The 19225-nt window shown below is 30.8% G+C and overlaps 1 protein-coding gene across 1 annotated transcript in view; it reads left to right on the top strand.

Annotated features, from left to right (window-relative positions):
* Positions 1-19225, top strand: part of Fas1 (fasciclin 1 Fas1 domain-containing) — a 168031-nt gene that overhangs the window by 132161 nt on the left and 16645 nt on the right. Inside the window, exons 8-9 of the mRNA XM_089107228.1 lie at positions 15814-16065; positions 17977-18188. Coding sequence (XP_088963354.1) covers positions 15814-16065; positions 17977-18188 — 464 coding nt within the window. The remainder of the gene's footprint in view (positions 1-15813; positions 16066-17976; positions 18189-19225) is intronic.

The raw sequence follows: 19225 nt of genomic DNA, 5'->3' as shown, positions 1-19225 counted from the left end.
CCCAAAGGCCCTCCCCCGGCCCCCAAAGGGCCAACCGGCTCCCAAAGGACCCATCGGTCCTCAAGTGTCCCCCAGACCCCCCAAGCGCACCCGGACCCCCACGGCCCACCCCCGGGCCGCCAAGGTCCCCCGGGCCCCAGAAGTACCGCGGGCCAGGAATGCGCCAGAGGGGGATGCGTCGCAGGGGGATGCGCCGCAGGGGGATGCGCCGCGGGTTGGGGGAAGCGCCGCAGGGATGCGCCGCGTTGTTGGTTGAGTTCTAGTTTACTTTAATTTTAGTTAAGAGTTTGATGTTTTATCTTTGAGTTTCAGTTAGAGTTCTTGTTTAGTTTTAGTTAAGAGTTTAGAGTTTTTAGCTTAGAGTTTTTGTTGAAGTTATATTTTAGTTTATTTTTAGTTAAGATTTTATTGTTTTATATTATAGTATTATAGTATATTTTTTTTTATGTTTCTATTTTATTTTAAAATTATTTTATAGTTTTATTTTTTACCTTTTAGTTTAAGTTAGAGTTCTAGTTTAGTTTATTTTTATTTAATAATTTAGATTTTTTAGCTTAAAGTCTTAGCTTAGAGTTTTTGTTGAAGTTCTAGTTTAGTTTAGTTTTAGTTAAGAGTTTAGTGTTTTAGCTTAGAGTCTTAGCTTAGAGTTTTTTTTAGAGTTCTAGTTTATTTTAATTTTATTTTAGAGTTTAGAGTTTTAGCTTAGTCTTAGCTTAGAGTTTTTTGTTAGAGTTCTAGTTTAGTTTAATTTTAGTTGAGAGTTTGATTTTTTTACCTTTGAGTTTCAGTTAGAGTTTTAGTTTAGTTTTAGTTAAGAGTTTGGTGTTTTACCTTAGAGTCTTAGCTTAGAGTTTTAATTTGAGTTCTAGTTTAGTTTAGTTTTAGTTAAGATTTTAGAATTTTAGCTTAGAGTTTTTTTGTTAGAGTTCTAGTTTAGTTTAATTTTAGCTAAGAGTTTGATTTTTTTACCTCTAAGTTTCAGTTAGAGTTCTAGTTTAGTTTTAGTTAAGAGTTTAGAGTTTTTAGCTTAGAGTTTTTATTGAAGTTCTAGTTTAGTATAGTTTAGAGTTTTAGCTTAGTCTTAGCTTAGAGTTTTTGTTATAGTTCTAGTTTAGTTTAACTTTAGTTAAGAGTTTGATGTTTTACCTTTGAGTTTCAGTTAGAGTTCTAGTTTAGTTTAGTTTTAGTTAGGACTTTATAGTTATTAGCTTAGAGTCTTAGCTTAGAGTTTTTGTTTGTGTGTGTGTATAAGTTTTTGTGTGTCTCTAAGTTTTTTTTTGTGTGTAAGTTTTTTTGTGTGTGTAAGTTTTTTTGTGTGTGTTTGTTTTTGTTTGTGTGTAATTGTGTGTTTAATAAGTTTTTGTGTGTGTGTAAGTTTTTGTGTTTGTTTAAGTTTTTGTGTGTGTAAGTTTTTGTGTGTGTGTTAGTTTTTTTGTGAGTGTGTAAGTTTTTGTGTGTATTTGTATGTTTTTTGTATGTGTGTAAGGTTTATGTGTTTATGTAAGTTTTTGTTTGTCTTTTGTGTGTTTTTAATTTTTTGTGTGTGTAAGTTTTTATGTGTGTGTAATTTTTTTTGTTCTTTTGTAAGTTTTGTGAGGGTGTAACTTTTTTTTTTATTTGTTAGTTTTTTGTTTGTTTAATTTTTTTTTGTGCATGTCATTTTTTGTGTTTGTGTAAGTTGTTTTGTGTGTGTAAGTTTTTGTGTTTAAGTTTTTGTATGTGTGTAAGTTTTTTTTTTTGTGTGTGTGTAAGTTTTTGTGTGTGTGTAAGTTTTTGTGTTTAAGTTTTTGTTTGTGTGTAAGTTTTTTTTTGTGTTTCTGTAAGTTTTTGTGTGTGTGTAAGTTTTTGAGTTTGTGTAAGTTTTTGTGTGTGTGTGTAATCTTTTGTATGTGTGTTTTTTTTTTTTTGTCTTTTAGTTTTTTTGTGTTTGTAAGTTTTTATGTTTTTTTTAGTTTTCGTGTGTGTGTGTAAGTTTTTTTATGTGTGTTATTTTTTGTGTGTGTGTATTTTTTATGTTTGTTTTTTATTTTTTTTTTGTGTTTTATTTTTTTGTTGTGTTATTTTTTTTTTGTGTGTTATTTTTTGTTTTTGTGTGTTTGTTTTTGTGTGTGTGTGTACGTTTTTTTGTGTGGGTATTGTTGATGTTGTTTTTTTTGTTTTTTTTTTCATTTTGGTTTTTTTTATGGTTGTTTGTTTGTAATTTTTTTTGTGTGTGTCATTTTTTTTGTGCCTTTGTATCTTTGTGTTTGTGTGTAAGTTTTTTGTGTGTATGTAAGTTTTTTGGGTGTGTAAGGTTTTTGTTTGTTTGTAAGTTTTTGTGTGTATGTAAGTTTTTGTGTATATGTAAGTTTTTGTTTGTATTTAAGTTTTTGTGTGTGTTTAAGTTTCTGTGTGTGTGTAAGTTTTTGTGTGTGTGTGTAAGTTTTTGTGTGTATTAGTTTTTTTGTGTGTGTTTTTAAGTTTTTTTGTGTTTTTTTTTTTTTGTGTGTGTTTAATTTTTTGTGTGCGTGTAAGTTTTTGTGTGTGTGTACGCTTTTGTTTGTGTGTAAGTTTTTTTTTGTGGTTGTTAGTTTTTGTGTGTGTGTAATTGTTTTTTTTTTGGATTTATTGTTTGTGTTTGTTTAAGTTTTTGTGTGTGTGTAAGTGTGTTTTTGCATGTTAGTGTTTGTGTGTGTGTGTAAGTTTATGTGTGTGTGTGTAAGTTTTTGTGTGTGTTTAAGTTTGTGTGTGCGTGTAAGTTTTTGTGTGTGTGTGTAAGTTTTTGTGTGTGTGTAAGTTTTTTTGTGTGTGTAAGTTTTTGTGTGTGTGTGTGTGTAAGCTTTTGTGTGTGTGTGAGTTTTTGTGTGTGTACCCATATCAATTCTATTTTCCTAAAATAATATAAAAATTTCAACTTCAATTCAGATTTTTCTCAAACAGATGAAAGAATTTAAAATACTGTTCTAAATTCTTCATAGAAGATAGAAAAGTTCAAGTTCTCTTCTGAATTTTAACAAATAACATAATTCAATTCTAATTTCTCCAGAGAAAATAAAAAGCTTCCACTTCAGTTTTAAGTTCACCAAGACATGAAAAATTTAAAGTTCACTTCTAAATTTTTCCGTAGAAGATAGGAAAAGTTATACTATGATTCTGATTATTTTCCATGAAGATAAAAAGTTTCACTTTAATTCTAAATTTTCTTAAATTCAATTCCGACCTTTCGCAAAGAGATGAAAAAATTTAAACTTCTGTTCCAAATATTTTCCCGGAAGAAGAAAAGTTCAACTTCGATTCTGAATTTTCTCAATGAAATGAAATAAGTTATTGATCAATTCTATTTTCCAAAAATAATATAAAAAGTTTCCACTTCAGTTCAGATTTTTCTCAAAGAGATGAAAAAATTTAAAATGCTCTTCAAAATTTTTCATACAAGATAGAAAAGTTCACGTTCTCTTCTGAATTTTACCAAAGAACACAATTCAATTCTAATTTCTCCAGAGAAAATAAAAGGCTTCCACAGATTATTTTCCATGAAGATAAAAAGTTTCACTTTAATTCTAAATTTTCTTAAATTCAAGTTCGTCCTTTCTCAAAGAGATGAAAAAATTTAAAGTTCTGTTCCAAATATTTTCCCAGAAGAAGAAAAGTTCAACTTCGATTCTGAATTTTCTCTATGAAAATGAAATAAGTTATTGTTCAATTCTATTTTCCTAAAATAATATAAAATTTTACACTTCAATTCAGATTTTTCTCAAAGAGATGAAAAAATTTAAAATACTGTTCCAAATTTTTCTTGCAAGATAGAAAAGTTCAAGTTCTCATCTGAATTTTACCAAAGAACATAATTCAATTCTAATTTCTCCAGAGAAAATAAAAAGCATCCACTTCAGTTTTAAGTTGACCAAGACATAAAAAATTTAAAGTTCAGTTCTAAATTTTTCCGTAGAAGACAGGAAAAGTTATACTATGATTGTGATTATTTTCCGTGAAGATGAAAAGTTTCACTTTAATTCTAAATTTTCTTAAATTCAGTTCTGACACTTCACATAGAAATGAAAAAATTTAAAGTTCTGTTCCAAATTTTTCATTGAAGATAGTAAAATTTATACTATGATCGTGAATATTCAAGTTCTCTTCTGATTTTTACCAAAAACAAAATTCAATTCTAATTTCTAAAAAAAAAATAAAAAGCTGCAACTTCAGTTTTAAGTTCACCAAGACATAACAAATTTAAAGTTCTGGTCTAATTTTTCCGTATAAGATTTAAAAAGTTATACTATGATTGTGATTATTTTCTATGAAGATAAAAGGTTTCACTTTAATTCTAAATTTTCTTAAATTCAATTCCGACTTTTCTCAATGAGATGAAAAAATTTAAAGTTCTGTTCCAGATATTTTCCCGTAAGAAGAAAAGTTCAACTTCGATTCTGAATTTTCTCAATGAAAATGAAATAAGTTATTGATCAATTCTATTTTCCGAAAATAATATAAAAAGTTTCCACTTCAGTTCAGACTTTTCTCAAAGAGATGAAAAAATTTTAAATACTGATCCAAATTTTTCATAGAAGATAGAAAAGTTCAAGTTCTCTTCTGAATTTTACCAAAGAACACAATTCAATTCTAATTTCTCCAGAGAAAATAAAAAGCTTCCACAGATTATTTTCCATGAAGATAAGAAAAATTCTCCATACAAGATAGGAAAAGTTATACTATGATTGTAATTATTTTCTATGAATATAAAAATTTTCAATTAAATTTTAAATTTTTTCAAAGAAGTGAATAAAATTTCAACTTAAATTCTGAATTTTTGCAATGAAAATGAAATACCTTATGGATTAATTATCTTTCCACACATTAATATAAAAATTTTCAAATTCAGCTCAGATTTTTCTCAAACAGATGAAAAATTTATAAATATAGTTCCAAATTTTTTAATATAAGATACAAAATTTAAAGTTATATTCTAAATTTTACCAAAGAACATAATTAAATTCTAATTTCTCCAGAGAAAATAAAAAGCTTCCATGTCAGTTTTAAGTTCACCAAGACATAAAAAATTTAAAGTTCAGTTCTAAGTTTTTCCATAGAAGATAGGAAAAGTTATACTATGATTTTGATTATTTTCATGAAGATAAAAAGTTTCACTTTAATTCTAAATTTTCTTAAATTCAATTCCGACCTTTCTCAAAGAGATGAAAAAATTTAAAGTTCTGTTCCAAATATTTTTCCGGAAGAAGAAAAGTTCAATTTCGATTCTGAATTTTCTCAATTAAAATGAAATAAGTTATTGATCAATTCTATTTTCCTAAAATAATATAAAATTTTCCACTTCAATTCAGATTTTTCTCAAAGAGATGAATAATACAGTTCCAAATTTTTTCATAGAAGATAGAAAAGTTCAAGTTCTCTTCTGAATTTTACCAAAGAATATAATTCAATTCTAATTTCTCCAGAGAAAATAAAAAGCTTCCACGTCAGTTTTAAGTTCACCAAGACATAAAAAATTTAAAGTTCAGTTCTAAATTTTTCCATAGAAGATAAGAAAAGTTATACTATGATTTTGATTATTTTAATGAAGATAAAAAGTTTCACTTTAATTCTAAATTTTCTTAAATTCAATTCCGACCTTTCTCAAAGAGATGAAAAAATTTACAGTTCTGTTCCAAATATTTGTACGGGAGAAGAAAAGTTCAATTTCGAATCTGAATTTTCTCAATGAAAATGAAATAAGTTATTGATCAATTCTATTTTCCTAAAATATTATAAAATTTTCCACTTCAATTCAGATTTTTCTCAAAGAGACGAAAAAATTTAAAAAATTGTTCCAAATTTTTCATAGAAGATAGGAAAGGTTATACTTTGATTGTCAATATTCTTCATGAAGATATGAAGCTCCACTTTAATTCTGAGGTTTCTCGAAGAAGTACAAAGAATACAAGTTTCCATTATAATTTGCTGTGAGAAAATACAAAACAGTTAGCTTAATTCTACAATTTACCATTGAAAATAAAAAAGCTTACATTGAGGTTCCTAATTTCTCAATGACATAAGAAATTTAAAGTTCAATTCTAAATTTTTCCTAAGAAGATCGGAATGGCTATACTATGATTGTGATTATTTACCATGAAGATAAAAAGTTTCACTTTATTTCTAATTTTTCTTAAATTCAGTTCATTCATCTAACCACCAAAAACAATAGGTTAGGTTAGGTATAAATAAATATTAATAAATAATTAGAAACATTTCTACATGTTTAAGTTAGGTTAGGTTAGGTAAAATTATCACGAGCGCTCATGATAAGCTAACCTAACATAACTAAAACATGGTAAAAATATTAAATTCGGTTAGGTTAGGCTAGATTAAGTTAGGTTAGGTTAAGTTAGGTTAGGTTAGGTAAGCCTCCGTACGCGCGCGTACGTATGCTAACCTAACCTAACTTGACCTAACCTAACTTAATCTAGCCTAACCTAAAATAATTTAATCATTTTAACATGTTTAAGTTAGGTTAGGTTAGCTTATCATGAGCGCTCGTGATGGTTAGGTTAGGTTAGGTTAAGTTAGGTTAGGTTAGCTTAGCCTACGTACGCGCGCGTACGTAGGCTAACCTAACCTAACCTAACTTAACCTAACCTAACTTAATCTAGCCTAACCTAATTTAATCTTTTTATCATGTTTAAGTTAGGTTAGGTTAGCTTATCATGAGCGCTCTTGATAAGTTTACCTAACCTAACCTAACTTAAACATGGAGAAATGTTTCTAATTATTTATTAATATTTATTTATACCTAACCTAACCTATTGTTTTTGGTGGTTAGATGAATGAACTGAATTTAAGAAAAATTAGAAATAAAGTGAAACTTTTAATCTTCATGGTAAATAATCACAATCATAGTATAGCCATTCCTATCTTATATGGAAAAATTTTGAATTGAACTTTAAATTTTTTTTGTCTTTGAGAAATTAGGAACTGAAATGGAAGCTTTTTCCTTTTCAATGGTAAATTTCAGAATTGAGCTAACTTTTTTTCTCTTCTCTAAGAAAATTCAGAAGAGAACTTGTACTTTTTGCACTTCTTCGAGAAAACTCAGAATTAAAGTGGAGCTCCATATCTTCATGAAGAATATTCACAATCAAAGTATAACTTTTCCTATCTTCTATGAAACATTTGGAACAATGTTTTAAATTTTTTCATCTCTATGAGAAAAATCTGAATTGAAGTGGAAAATTATATAATATTTTAGGAAAATAGAATTGATCAATAACTTATTTCATTTTCATTGAGAAAATTCAGAATCAAAATTGAACTTTTCTTCTCCCGGACAAATATTTGGAACAGAACTTTAAATTTTTTCATCTCTTTGAGAAAGGTCGGAATTGAATTTAAGAAAATTTAGAATTAAAGTGAAACTTTTTATCTTCATTAAAATAATCAAAATCATAGTATAACTTTTCTTATCTTCTATGGAAAAATTTAGAACTGAACTTTAAATTTTTTGTCTTGGTGAACTTAAAACTGACGTGGAAGCTTTTTATTTTCTCTGGAGAAATTAGAATTGAATTATGTTCTTTGGTAAAATTCAGAAGAGAACTTGAACTTTTCTATCTTCTATGAAAAAATTTGGAACTGTATTATTCATCTCTTTGAGAAAAATCTGAATTGAAGTGGAAAATTTTATATTATTTTAGGAAAATAGAATTGATCAATAACTTATTTCATTTTCATTGAGAAAATTCAGAATCGAAATTGAACTTTTCTTCTTCCGGAAAAATATTTGGAACAGAACTTTAAATTTTTTCATCTCTTTGAGAAATGTAGTAATTGAATTTAATAAAATTTATAATTAAAGTGAAACTTTTTATCTTCATTAAAATAATCAAAATCATTGTATGACTTTTCTTATCTTTTATGGAAAAACTTAGAACTGAACTTTAAATTTTTTGTGTCTTGGTAAACTTAAAACTGATGTGTAAGCTTTTTATTTTCTCTGGAGAAAATAGAATTGAATTATGTTCCTTGGTAAAATTCAGAAGAGAACTTGAAATTTTCAATCTTCTATGAAAAAATTTGGAACTGTATTTAAAATTTTTTCATCTGTTTGAGAAAAATCTGAACTGAAGTGGAAAATTTTCATATTATTTTGGGGAAATAGAATTGATCAATAAATTATTTCATTTTCATTGCGAAAATTCAGAATCGAGGTTGAACTTTTCTTCACTTCTTTGAGAAAATTTAAAATTGAAGTGAAACTTTTTATCTTCATAGAAAATAATCATAATCATAGTATAACTTTTCCTATCTTCTATGGAAATTTTTTATTATCTTCATGGAAAATAATCTGTGGAAGCTTTTTATTTTCTCTGGAGAAATTAGAATTGAATTGTGTTCTTTGGTAAAATTCAGAAGAGAATTTGAACTTTTCTATCTTCTATGAAAAATTTGGATCAGTATTTAAAATTTGTTCATCTTTTTGAGAAAAATCTGAACTGAAGTGGAAACTTTATATTATTTTGGGAAAATAGAATTGATCAATAACTTATTTCATTTTCATTGAGAAAATTCAGAATCGAAGTTGAACTTTTCTTCTTCCGGGAAAATATCTGGAACAGAACTTTAAATTTTTTCACCTCATTGAGAAAAGTCGGAATTGAATTTAAGAAAATTTAGAATTAAAGTGAAACCTTTCATCTTCATAGAAAATAATCACAATCATAGTATAACTTTTCATATCTTCTACGGAAAAATTTAGAACTGAACTTTAAAATTTTTATGTCTTGGTGAACTTAAAACTGAAGTGGAAGCTTTTTATTTTCTCTGGAGAAATTAGAATTGAATTATGTTCTTTGGTAAAATTCAAAAGAGAACTTGAATATTCACGATCAAAGTATAACTTTTCCTATCTTCAATGAAAAATTTGGAACAGAACTTTAAATTTTTTCATCTCTATGTGAAAAGTCGGAACTGAATTTAAGAAAATTTAGAATTAAAGTGAAACTTTTCATCTTCACGGAAAATAATCACAATCATAGTATAACTTTTCCTATCTTCTACGGAAAAATTTAGAACTGAAATTTGAATTTTTTATGTCTTGGTCAACTTAAAACTGAAGTGGATGCTTTTTATTTTATCTGTAGAAATTAGAATTGAATTATGTTCTTTGGTAAAATTCAGATGAGAACTTGAACTTTTCTATCTTGTAAGAAAAATTTGGAACAGTATTTAAAATTTTTTCATCTCTTTTAGAAAAATCTGAATTGAAGTGTAAAATTTTATATTATTTTATGAAAATAGAATTGATCAATAACTTATTTCATTTTCATTGAGAAAATTCAGAATTGAAGTTGAACTTTTCTTCTTCTGAGAAAATATTTGGAACAGAACTTTAAATTTTTTTATCTCTTTGAGAAGGGACGAAATTGAATTTCAGAAAATTTATAATTAAAGTGAAACTTTTTATCTTCATGGAAAATAATCTGTGGAAGCTTTTTATTTTCTCTGGAGAAATTAGAATTGAATTGTGTTCTTTGGTAAAATTCAGAAGAAAACTTGAACTTTTCTATCTTCTAAGAAAAATTTGGAACAGTATTTTAAATTTTTTCATCTCTTTGAGAAAAATCTGAACTGAAGTGGAAACTTTTTATGTTATTTTGGGAAAATAGAATTGATCAATAACTTATTTCATTTTCATTGAGAAAATTCAGAATCGAAGTTGAACTTTTCTTCTTCCGGGAAAATATTTGGAACAGAAGTTTAAATTTTTTCATCTCTTTGAGAAAGGTCGAAATTGAATTTAAGAAAATTTAGAATTAAAGTGAAACTTTTTATCTTCCTGGAAAATAATCACAATCATAGTATAACTTTTCCTATATTCTACGGAAAAATTTAGAAGTGAACTTTAAATTTTTCATGTCTTGGTGAACTTAAAACTGAAGTGGAAGCTTTTTATTTTCTCTGGAGAAATTAGAATTGAATTATGTTCTTTGGTAAAATTCAGAAGAGAACTTGAACTTTTATATCTTCTATGAAAAATTTAGAACAGTATTTTAAATTCTTTCATCTGTTTGAGAAAAATCTGAATTGAAGTGGAAATTTTTATATTATTTTAGGAAAATAGAATTGATATGGGTACACACACAAAAACTCACACACACACAAAGCACACACACAAAAATTACACACACAAAAAAAACTTACACACACAAAAAAACACACACACACACAAAAACTTATACGCACACACAAACTTACACACACACAAAAACTTAAACACACACAAAAACATACACACACACACAAAAACATACACACACACAAAATATAACACACACACAAACACTAACAAACAAACACACACTAACACACACAAAAAAAACTAACACACACACAAAAAATTACACACACACAAAAATTTACACAAACACAAAAACTTACACACATACAAAAAAATCTTACGCACACAAAAAATTACAAACACACAAAAGATTACACACACAAAAAAAACTTACACACACACAAAATCTTACACACACAAAAACTTACACACACACAAAAAATTACACACACTCAAAAACTTACCCACACACAAAAACTAACACACACACACAAAAACTTATACACACATAAAATTACACACACAAAAAAAATTACACACACACAAAAAAAAACTAACACACAAAAAAAAAATAAAACACAAACAAAAACATACACACACACAAAAACAAACAAACACAAACAAAATAAAATACACACAAAAACCTTACAAACACAAAAAAATAACAAATGCACAAAAAACTTACACACACACAAAAACTTACACATGCACAAAAAACTTACAGACACACAAAAACTGACACACACAAAAACTTAAACACACACTAAATACACACAAAAACTTCCATACACACAAAAAAATTACACACACACAAAAACATACACACACACACATAAAATTACACACACACAAAAAAACAAAAAAAAAAAAAAGCAAAACAAACACAACAAAAATAAACAAAAAAACAAAAATAAAAGAAAACAAAAAAAATACACACACACAAAAAATTAAACAAATAAAAAAAATTACACACACACACGAAAAATAAAACACACATAAAAACTTACACAAACACAAAAACTTACACACACAAAAAAACTAACACACAAACAAAATATTACACACACACACAAAAACTTACACACACACAAAAAATTAAACACACACAAAAACTTAAAGACACACAAAAAAAAAACTTACACACACACAAAAACTTAAACACAAAAACTTACACACACACAAAAAAAAAACTTACACACATACAAAAACTTAAACACAAAAACTTACACACACAAAAAACTTACATACAAACAAAAAATTACATACACACAAAAACCTTACACACACAAAAAACTTACATATACACAAAAATGTTACACACACACAAAAACTTACACAAGCACAAAAAAACTTACACACACACAAAAACTTACACACACAAAAACTGAAACACACACTACATACAAACAAAAACTTAAATACACACATAAACATTACAAAAATACAAAAAAATTACATATACACGCAAAAACTTACACACTCACAAAAAAACTTACACACACAAAAACTTACACACACAAAAACTTAAACACACACAAAAACTTACTCACACACAAAAACTTATTACACACACAATTAAACACACAAAAAAACTTACACACACATAAAAACTAACAAACACACACTAAAAATTAAACACACATAAAAACTTACACACACACAAAAACTTACACACACACACAAACAAAAAATATAATATAATAATATAATATAAAAAATATAAATTATTAAATATAAATAAAATAAACTATAACTATAACTTAAAATAATAGTTAAAACATCAAACTATTAAAAAAAATTAAACTAAACTAGAACTCTAACAAAAACTCTAAGCTAGGACTCTAAGATAAAACTCTAAACTATTAACTAAAACTAAACTAAACTAGAACTTCATTAAAAACTCTAAGCTAAAAACTCTAAAATCTTAACTAAAACTAAACTAGAACTCTAACTGAAACTCAAAGGTAAAAAAATCAAACTCTAAGCTAAAATTGAACTAAACTAGAACTCTAACAAAAAAAAAAATAATCTAAAATAATAAAATCTTAACTAAAAATAAACTAAACTAGAACTCAAATTAAAAATCTAATCTAAGAATCTAAGTTAAAACACCAAACTCTTAACTAAAACTAAACTAAAACTCTAACTGAAACTCAAAGGTAAAAAAGTCAAACTCTCAACTAAAATTAAACTAAACTAGAACTCTAACAAAAAACTCTAAGCTAAGACTAATCTAAAACTCTAAACTCTAAAATAAAATTAAAATAAACTATAACTCTAACAAAAACTCTAAGCTACGACTCTAAGCTAAAACTTTAAACTATTAACTAAAACTAAACTAAACTAGAACTTCAACAAAAACTCTAAGCTAAGACTCTAAGCTAAAAACTCTAAATTCTTAACTAAAACTAAACTAAACTAGAACTCTAACTGAAACTCAAAGGTAAAACATCAAACTCTTAACTAAAATTAAACTAAACTAGAACTCTAACAAAAACTCTAAGCTAAGACTCTAAGCTAAAACTCTAAACTATTAAATAAAACTAAACTAAAATAGAAATTAAACAAAAACTCTAATCTAAAAACTCTAAACTATTAACTAAAACTAAACAAGAACTCTAACTGAAACTCAAAGGTAAAACATCAAACTCTTAACTAAAATTAAATTAAACTAGAACTCTAACAAAAAGCGGCGCATCCCTGCGGCACATCTCTGTAGCGCATTCCTGCGGCGCTTCCCTGCGGCGCTTTCCTGCGGCGCATCCCTGCGGCGCTTCCCCCGCCCCGCGGCGCATCCCCCTGCGGCGCACCCCCCTGTGGCGCATTCCTGGCCCGCGGCGCTTCGCGGGCCCGGGGGACCTTTGCGGCCCGGGGGGGGGGCCTTTGGGGTCGGGGGGCCCTTTGGGGGTCTGGGGGACACTTGAGGACCGATTGGTCCTTTGGGAGCCGGTTGGCCCTTGGGGGGCCGGGGGAGGGCCTTGGGGGGCCGGTGGAGGGCCTTTGGGGGTCTGGGGGACACTTGAGGACCGATTGGACCTTTGGGAGCCGGTTGGCCCTTTGGGGGCCGGGGGAGGGCCTTTGGGGGTCCGGGGGGACAGTTGGGGGCCTGGAGGACATTTGGGGACCGGTGTAGGGCCTTTGGGACCCCGTTGGTCCTTTGGGAGCTCGATGGGCCTTTGGGGGGCCCGGGGGTGCCCTTTGGAGGTCGGGGTGGGCCTTTGGGGGCGCCGGTGGCTCTTTGGGCGCCCGGGGGGACCTTTGAGGACCGGGGGAGGGCCTTTGGGGTCCGGGGTGCCCTTTGGGGGTCCGGGGGCCCTTTGAGGACCAGAGGAGGGCCTTTGAGGGTCTGAGGAGGGCGTTTGGGGGGCTGGGGCTCTATGGGAGCTTGGGGGACCTTTGAGTACCGGGGGCTTCCTTCGGGGTTGGGGTGGGGGATCGGAACCCTTTGGGGTTGGGGTAGAGGACCTCACAACACTGTTCAAATGGAACTTGTGTATTATAACGACCACAGAGTTTCACCCTCAAATTCTCTTCTAAAACCTTTCCTAAAATCTTCTTTCAAATGTCTCTAACTGTTTCGCCGAAATAATCCCATAAAATATCTAAAACCGTTTCGCCCAAATAATCCCTAAACGTAATTTCAGCGTGTTCCTTTTGTTTGGCATCTCTGCGCTAACGCATTTCAAATTTCTAGGAAACCCTTTCCTACGTTAATCTCTTCATCTCATAAATTTTCCTAGCTAAACTATTATGGTTTCGTTAGAATATCAATTTATCTCTCCGACTTAAAGCTCCGTGAAGCCGTATTTAAAAATAGAATTTCTATCTCTTTAGACTCCCGCATAATTCCAAGATAACAAGTGATGTCAATTATAATTCCTGACGCTAAAGATCAATGAAGCCCTATTTAAAAATAGAATATTAATTTTTCTCTCTGACCTAAAGAACGTTTATCCCTCAGACCTAAGATTAAAGAAGCCTTAATGTTTCTTAATTCTCACCTTAGTCAATTATAATTCCTGACACTAAAGATCAATGAAGCCCTATTTAAAAATAGAATATTAATTTTTCTCTCTGACCTAAAGAACGTTTATCCCTCAGACCTAAGATTAAAGAAGCCTTAATGTTTCTTAATTCTCCCCTTCGTGAATCAATAATTTCCCCTAGCGATTATGTAAATCAATTTCTCAGGTTAAGCTAACCAAACAACAATGGAGCCATGTTTGTTTCTTAATTCCCCCTTCGTGAATCAATAATTTCCCCTAGCGATTATGTAAATCCAAGTGAGAAAATTCCTGTTTTTTTATTCTCACTGAGAAAACCATATAACAGACATGAATTGCTGTTGACATCCATAAATGTGACAAAGTTCCTGTTTTTCAAATTCTCACTGACAAAAACCATAAAACATCCATAATTTGATGTTGACATCCGAGAAAAACATCAAATAAATCGACCTTGGAAAAAGAGGTCATTGAGCGATTACGTAATCTTTCTCCCTAGGGACTCTATGACCATATTGTTTCATAATTCCACCCAGACGTGAATAAATAATCCCCCCGTCGATTATGTAAATCACCCCTCATGCCATTACACATGGCCAAACAACAACAACAGATCGATTGACCTTGACCCCCATTAGACTCGATCGATAATCCTTGAATAAATTATGTCCCGTCAGCATTAAACTAAATTGTAGATGGCAGCACATGTGTTCGTACCGGACCTCCTGATAGGGTTCTACTGTTTTGGACTTTTATGACTTCACTAGCTAATATCAGAACACAGAACACAGAAAAATCAGAACACAATATGTACAACACAAGTTAAAAGTAGCTAGAAAGGTCGAGGCTATACCGGAACCAAATGAAACTGATTGGTTTTAAATCGAAAAGTTGACGTTTTGGGTTTTTATGACTTCACCAGCTAATATCAGAACACAGAACACATCAGAACACAGAAAAATCAGAGCACAATATGTACAACTTAAGTTAAAAGTAGCTAGAAGTGTCTAGGCTATACCGGAACCAAATGAAACTGGTTTTCAATCGAAATGGAAAAGTTGACGTTTTGGGCTTTTATGACTTCACCAGCTAATAAAACAATAGATACAGCAAGATATGGTGTAGTCTTTATCGAGGAAAATGGAGGATGATGCATTTTTAGTCTTCTAACCTTCACCAATCGAAATGGTAGAAGTGCCAATACGGTGTATCTAACTCACAACTGTGAAACAAATTATGTGATTACACAGAAGTTATGCGCAGCTTGAAGTGATTAAGCTATATGGAAATTAATTACAAATAATACATCTTACTCACAACCGTGGAAATTCTCATTAGTTCATTTTCTATTGTATGTCTATAATTCATTTTCTAATGCATGTATTAACAGATATTTCGCACAAAAAAGAATGAGATAAAAAGTAATACTCTATCATGTCGAGGAGATCATATCTCAGGGATTTCACTCAAAGACAGAAGCTACATAAACCTTAAAAATAAATGCAAAATAGGGGAGATCGTTGTCTATCCCTTGGATAGGATTTGTGTTCCCAAAGATTTATTCTATTTAAGAAAAATATAAGTTGTGCTGCATTTTCTCTCGGTATGCTTGCTTTGAAGATAGCCTTAAATTATCTTTTTTTTTCTTGTGTTTCCCCAACTTCCATGACATCAAAGGATTTGAAGTTTAACTTTTATTTTACCAATTTCTAATTTTAGGAGGAAAGAAATGGAAGACTACAAGAATTTTACAAGGTTGTTAAGGACTATGCTCCTGATTTTATGGAAGAAATAACAAGGGCTGGTGAACTAACCTTATTTGCCCCTTCCAACGATGCTTTCATAAATGCAGATCAAGATATCCTTTCTCGGTTGTTGGCAAATTCTGAAAAGCTAAGAGAAGTCTTACAACTGCATTTAGTAAGAAGACGAGTTTCAAGTGATGACATTGAGCTAAGGACCGTTGTTGAGGTAAAATATCTGCTTTAATGTATGCTTAATTGCCTGAAATTAAGACATAATCCACCATTAATAGTACAAAAATTGCATTAGAAAGCGTTTCATTGCTTTTGTCACAACTTGATAATCATATGAACGTCAAGTATACTCTTATACATAACACATACTTTATCATAAATATATTCTTTATTCATAAGGATAGAAAAAATAAGAAAAAATTCCAATAAAAAAAGATGAAAAAAATAAATAAAAGAATAGAATAAGGAATAAAAAAAGATAAAAAAAAACTCTTGCCGATGCAAAAGCTTGTTAGAAAACCCATTTTGTAAATTCACTGAGCTAACACCACTATAATGATAACTTAATATAATTATTCCTTCAGAAACACACAATTTGTTTTCTTCTTCACTTCTTTTTCGTTCCCCTCACCTCAAGCCCATAAAATAAACACTACCCTATCAACCAATAAGAGATTTAAAAAGAAACTGGACTCCCGCCTGTATAATTATATAAACACCCTATTCACTTTATGTTTTAAATATAATTCTTTACTAGGTTACAGTATTAGCTTATCATAATTAAAAGTGTTTTTGTCTTTTTTTTTAGTATTCTTAAATGAATTATTATACTTTGAAAAATTTGCAGCCGTTACAATCCCATTTACATTAGCTTATTTAAATAATCAAGCTTTAGCCTGCTGTAATAATAAAACTTTTTAATCCAGTTATCTATCTGTGGAAAGATTTAATATTCCATCCGGCCCCTATCCAACCTTAAAATTCCAAATTCTGACCATCTGCGAGTTTTTGTGATTTCGCTGTAATTTGTTGATAATTGATGTTTTTGTCGAATTACGCCTCCTCCGAGTGTAAGCTTCTATATCCTAACCAATCGCTGGCTTTATCCAGTAGTGGTTTTAAGCCTCATAATAGGGGGGGGGGGTATACCGTAGGGGTGTAAAATTGTGAAAAGAAGGAACTTAATGTCAGGTGTCAGAAAAACTAGGAGGGATGGGTAGCTGCCCCCCCCCCCAGGCCTAAAACCGCCAGTGACTTTATCCGTCTTTTTGGTATTAACTGGATAATACAATCTATCGAAAATACCTTTGTAGTCTAAATAGAAATGTTTCGTGAGGAGGGGGGGGAATGTTTGAACAATGAAAGAAGAATAGCTCTAAAGTCCCTTGCCTCAGTCTTGATTTTGGGATCATCTTCAAAATTACCCAATACTTGTTTATTTTAAGAAAAAATTACTTATTTTTGCTTATTCTGCAGAATAGGGGTAGGATTAATTTAGATTAAAAAAATTATTTCTGGAAAATGGGTAGGAATTTTCGGCTCCCGTGTGCCATTTCCCTTCCTAGTGTGTATGGAAAAGCAGACTATTAAGTGTGCTTTGAAAGATATATGTGTGTTTTTTTTCGTTTTGAAAGATATCTGATGTCTTTGAAGTATGATTGTTTTTATCTTTTTCTTAAGGAGAAAACATTTTGACCCCGAGAAGCAAAATCATATGTTTTTTTTCTCACAGGCTACTAGAAAGAGAGTACGAAATGACAGAGCAAATGACATTTTGGCTGTTGTTTAATATAGTTTGTAGAACAACGAAGCTTTCTGGTGGCTATTGATACCAGTTTGTTGTGCAAGGAAGGTTTTCGAATTCAAGATACGACAAAAAATCCTTTCTTAATTAATCTGTCAGTGAAACAATATGATGTACCACATTTTGGAAAGAAAATACAAAAAAGAAAAAAAAAGAACCCAGAAGCGGATTAGATTTTTTGGCTGGTTTTGAATAATTTATCGGGATGCAGTAAGTTTAGGCCTCCAAAGAATACCTTGCAACGCCTTTTGAATTTTCTCAACCGATTTATGCAGCACACAGAAACTGTATAATTAATGAAAAGTATGTTTTATTTTGCAGGTGGATACAGCTGATCGTCATAGGAAGCTATATTTTAATGCAATTGGGCAGCTAAGCAACCGTATTCTAACAGTTGAAGGTGGTGGTGTCAATGCCACAATAGTCCAAGGGGATATAGCTGCTCTGAATGGGCTAGTTCACATTGTTGATAAAATTCTTGGAATTCCTTCAGCTTCAATGCTGGATAAAATTTTATCAGACCCTATGATGAGGTACGTAGATCAGACTATAAGTAGAAGCTAATTTGAAAATAAGAGGTGAACATTAAAATAGATTTGGATTAAATATCAAATGTGCTTTAATATAATCACTCAGATGTCGCTGGTTATTTGGTTTGGAACGGGAGCCAGTGGCGTGACTCTGTCAGCTCAGTCAGAGTCGACCCAGTTCTTAATGAACTTAAAGTTCTTAATGGGAAGGTAAACAGGAAGGATTTGCGAAAGCACAGGATTGATGGCCCCCAACCCCCCTGAAGGGCCGTGAAACGGAGATCAGCACCGCTGGTAGGGACTGTAAATGCCAAGTACTGTATTCCTTACCTTTTGTTGTTGTTTTTTTACTCGTTGTAAGCTGTTATGTGCTTAGAGGTACTACAAAATCCTCTTAAGTAATCCAGTGGAGTAGACAAAACTTCAGAATGGGGTTGAATGTGGCGACATTATTTTCAAACCAGTAAAAATTAAAAAGTATTCACTTCTGTATGAGTTTTTATTATTTTAACTCACTGACCTTGTTTGTTTCTTGCTCGTTTTCTTCAACTCACTGACCTTGTTTGTTTATCACATAAGTTTGTTAAATTTGTAAGCCATTTTTTTACCACCTCCAAACGTTCAGTTACTTCCAAATTTTATCAGACTATGCACTTCTGATCAAAGAGTAGGAGGAGCTTATATAAGTGACCCATGCTTTTTACTTCCGATGATAGTGGAATAATACAACATTTTTTGAAACTTTTCATGCTTTGATTAAGTAATATTAATAAAACAATATAAACGGGTGTTTTGGGCACTGCAACGAGTATTAATCAAACACGATTACATCAGAGTTGATAGAATAGGGGTAAGGACACTTGACTGTGGCGAGTAAGAGATTGTTTCCTAGCTTTGCTTTATGTGGACTAGGACCCGCTCCAATTTTTTTTGGGAAGAGAAAGGAGAGTAACCCCTAAATTTGTATCATTACGACATCGATAGGCAATTATAAGATCTTAACTAAATCAGTTGATAGTAAGAGTGGGGATTCTAGTTTT

The sequence above is a fragment of the Artemia sp. Qi Xiang Cuo genome, chromosome 21, assembly GCF_049724085.1.
Source record: "Artemia sp. Qi Xiang Cuo chromosome 21, ASM4972408v1, whole genome shotgun sequence".
Lineage (NCBI taxonomy): Eukaryota > Metazoa > Arthropoda > Branchiopoda > Anostraca > Artemiidae > Artemia > Artemia sp. Qi Xiang Cuo.
The sequence above is the reverse complement of the archived record's forward strand: the minus strand, read 5'-3'. Positions and strand labels throughout refer to the sequence as shown.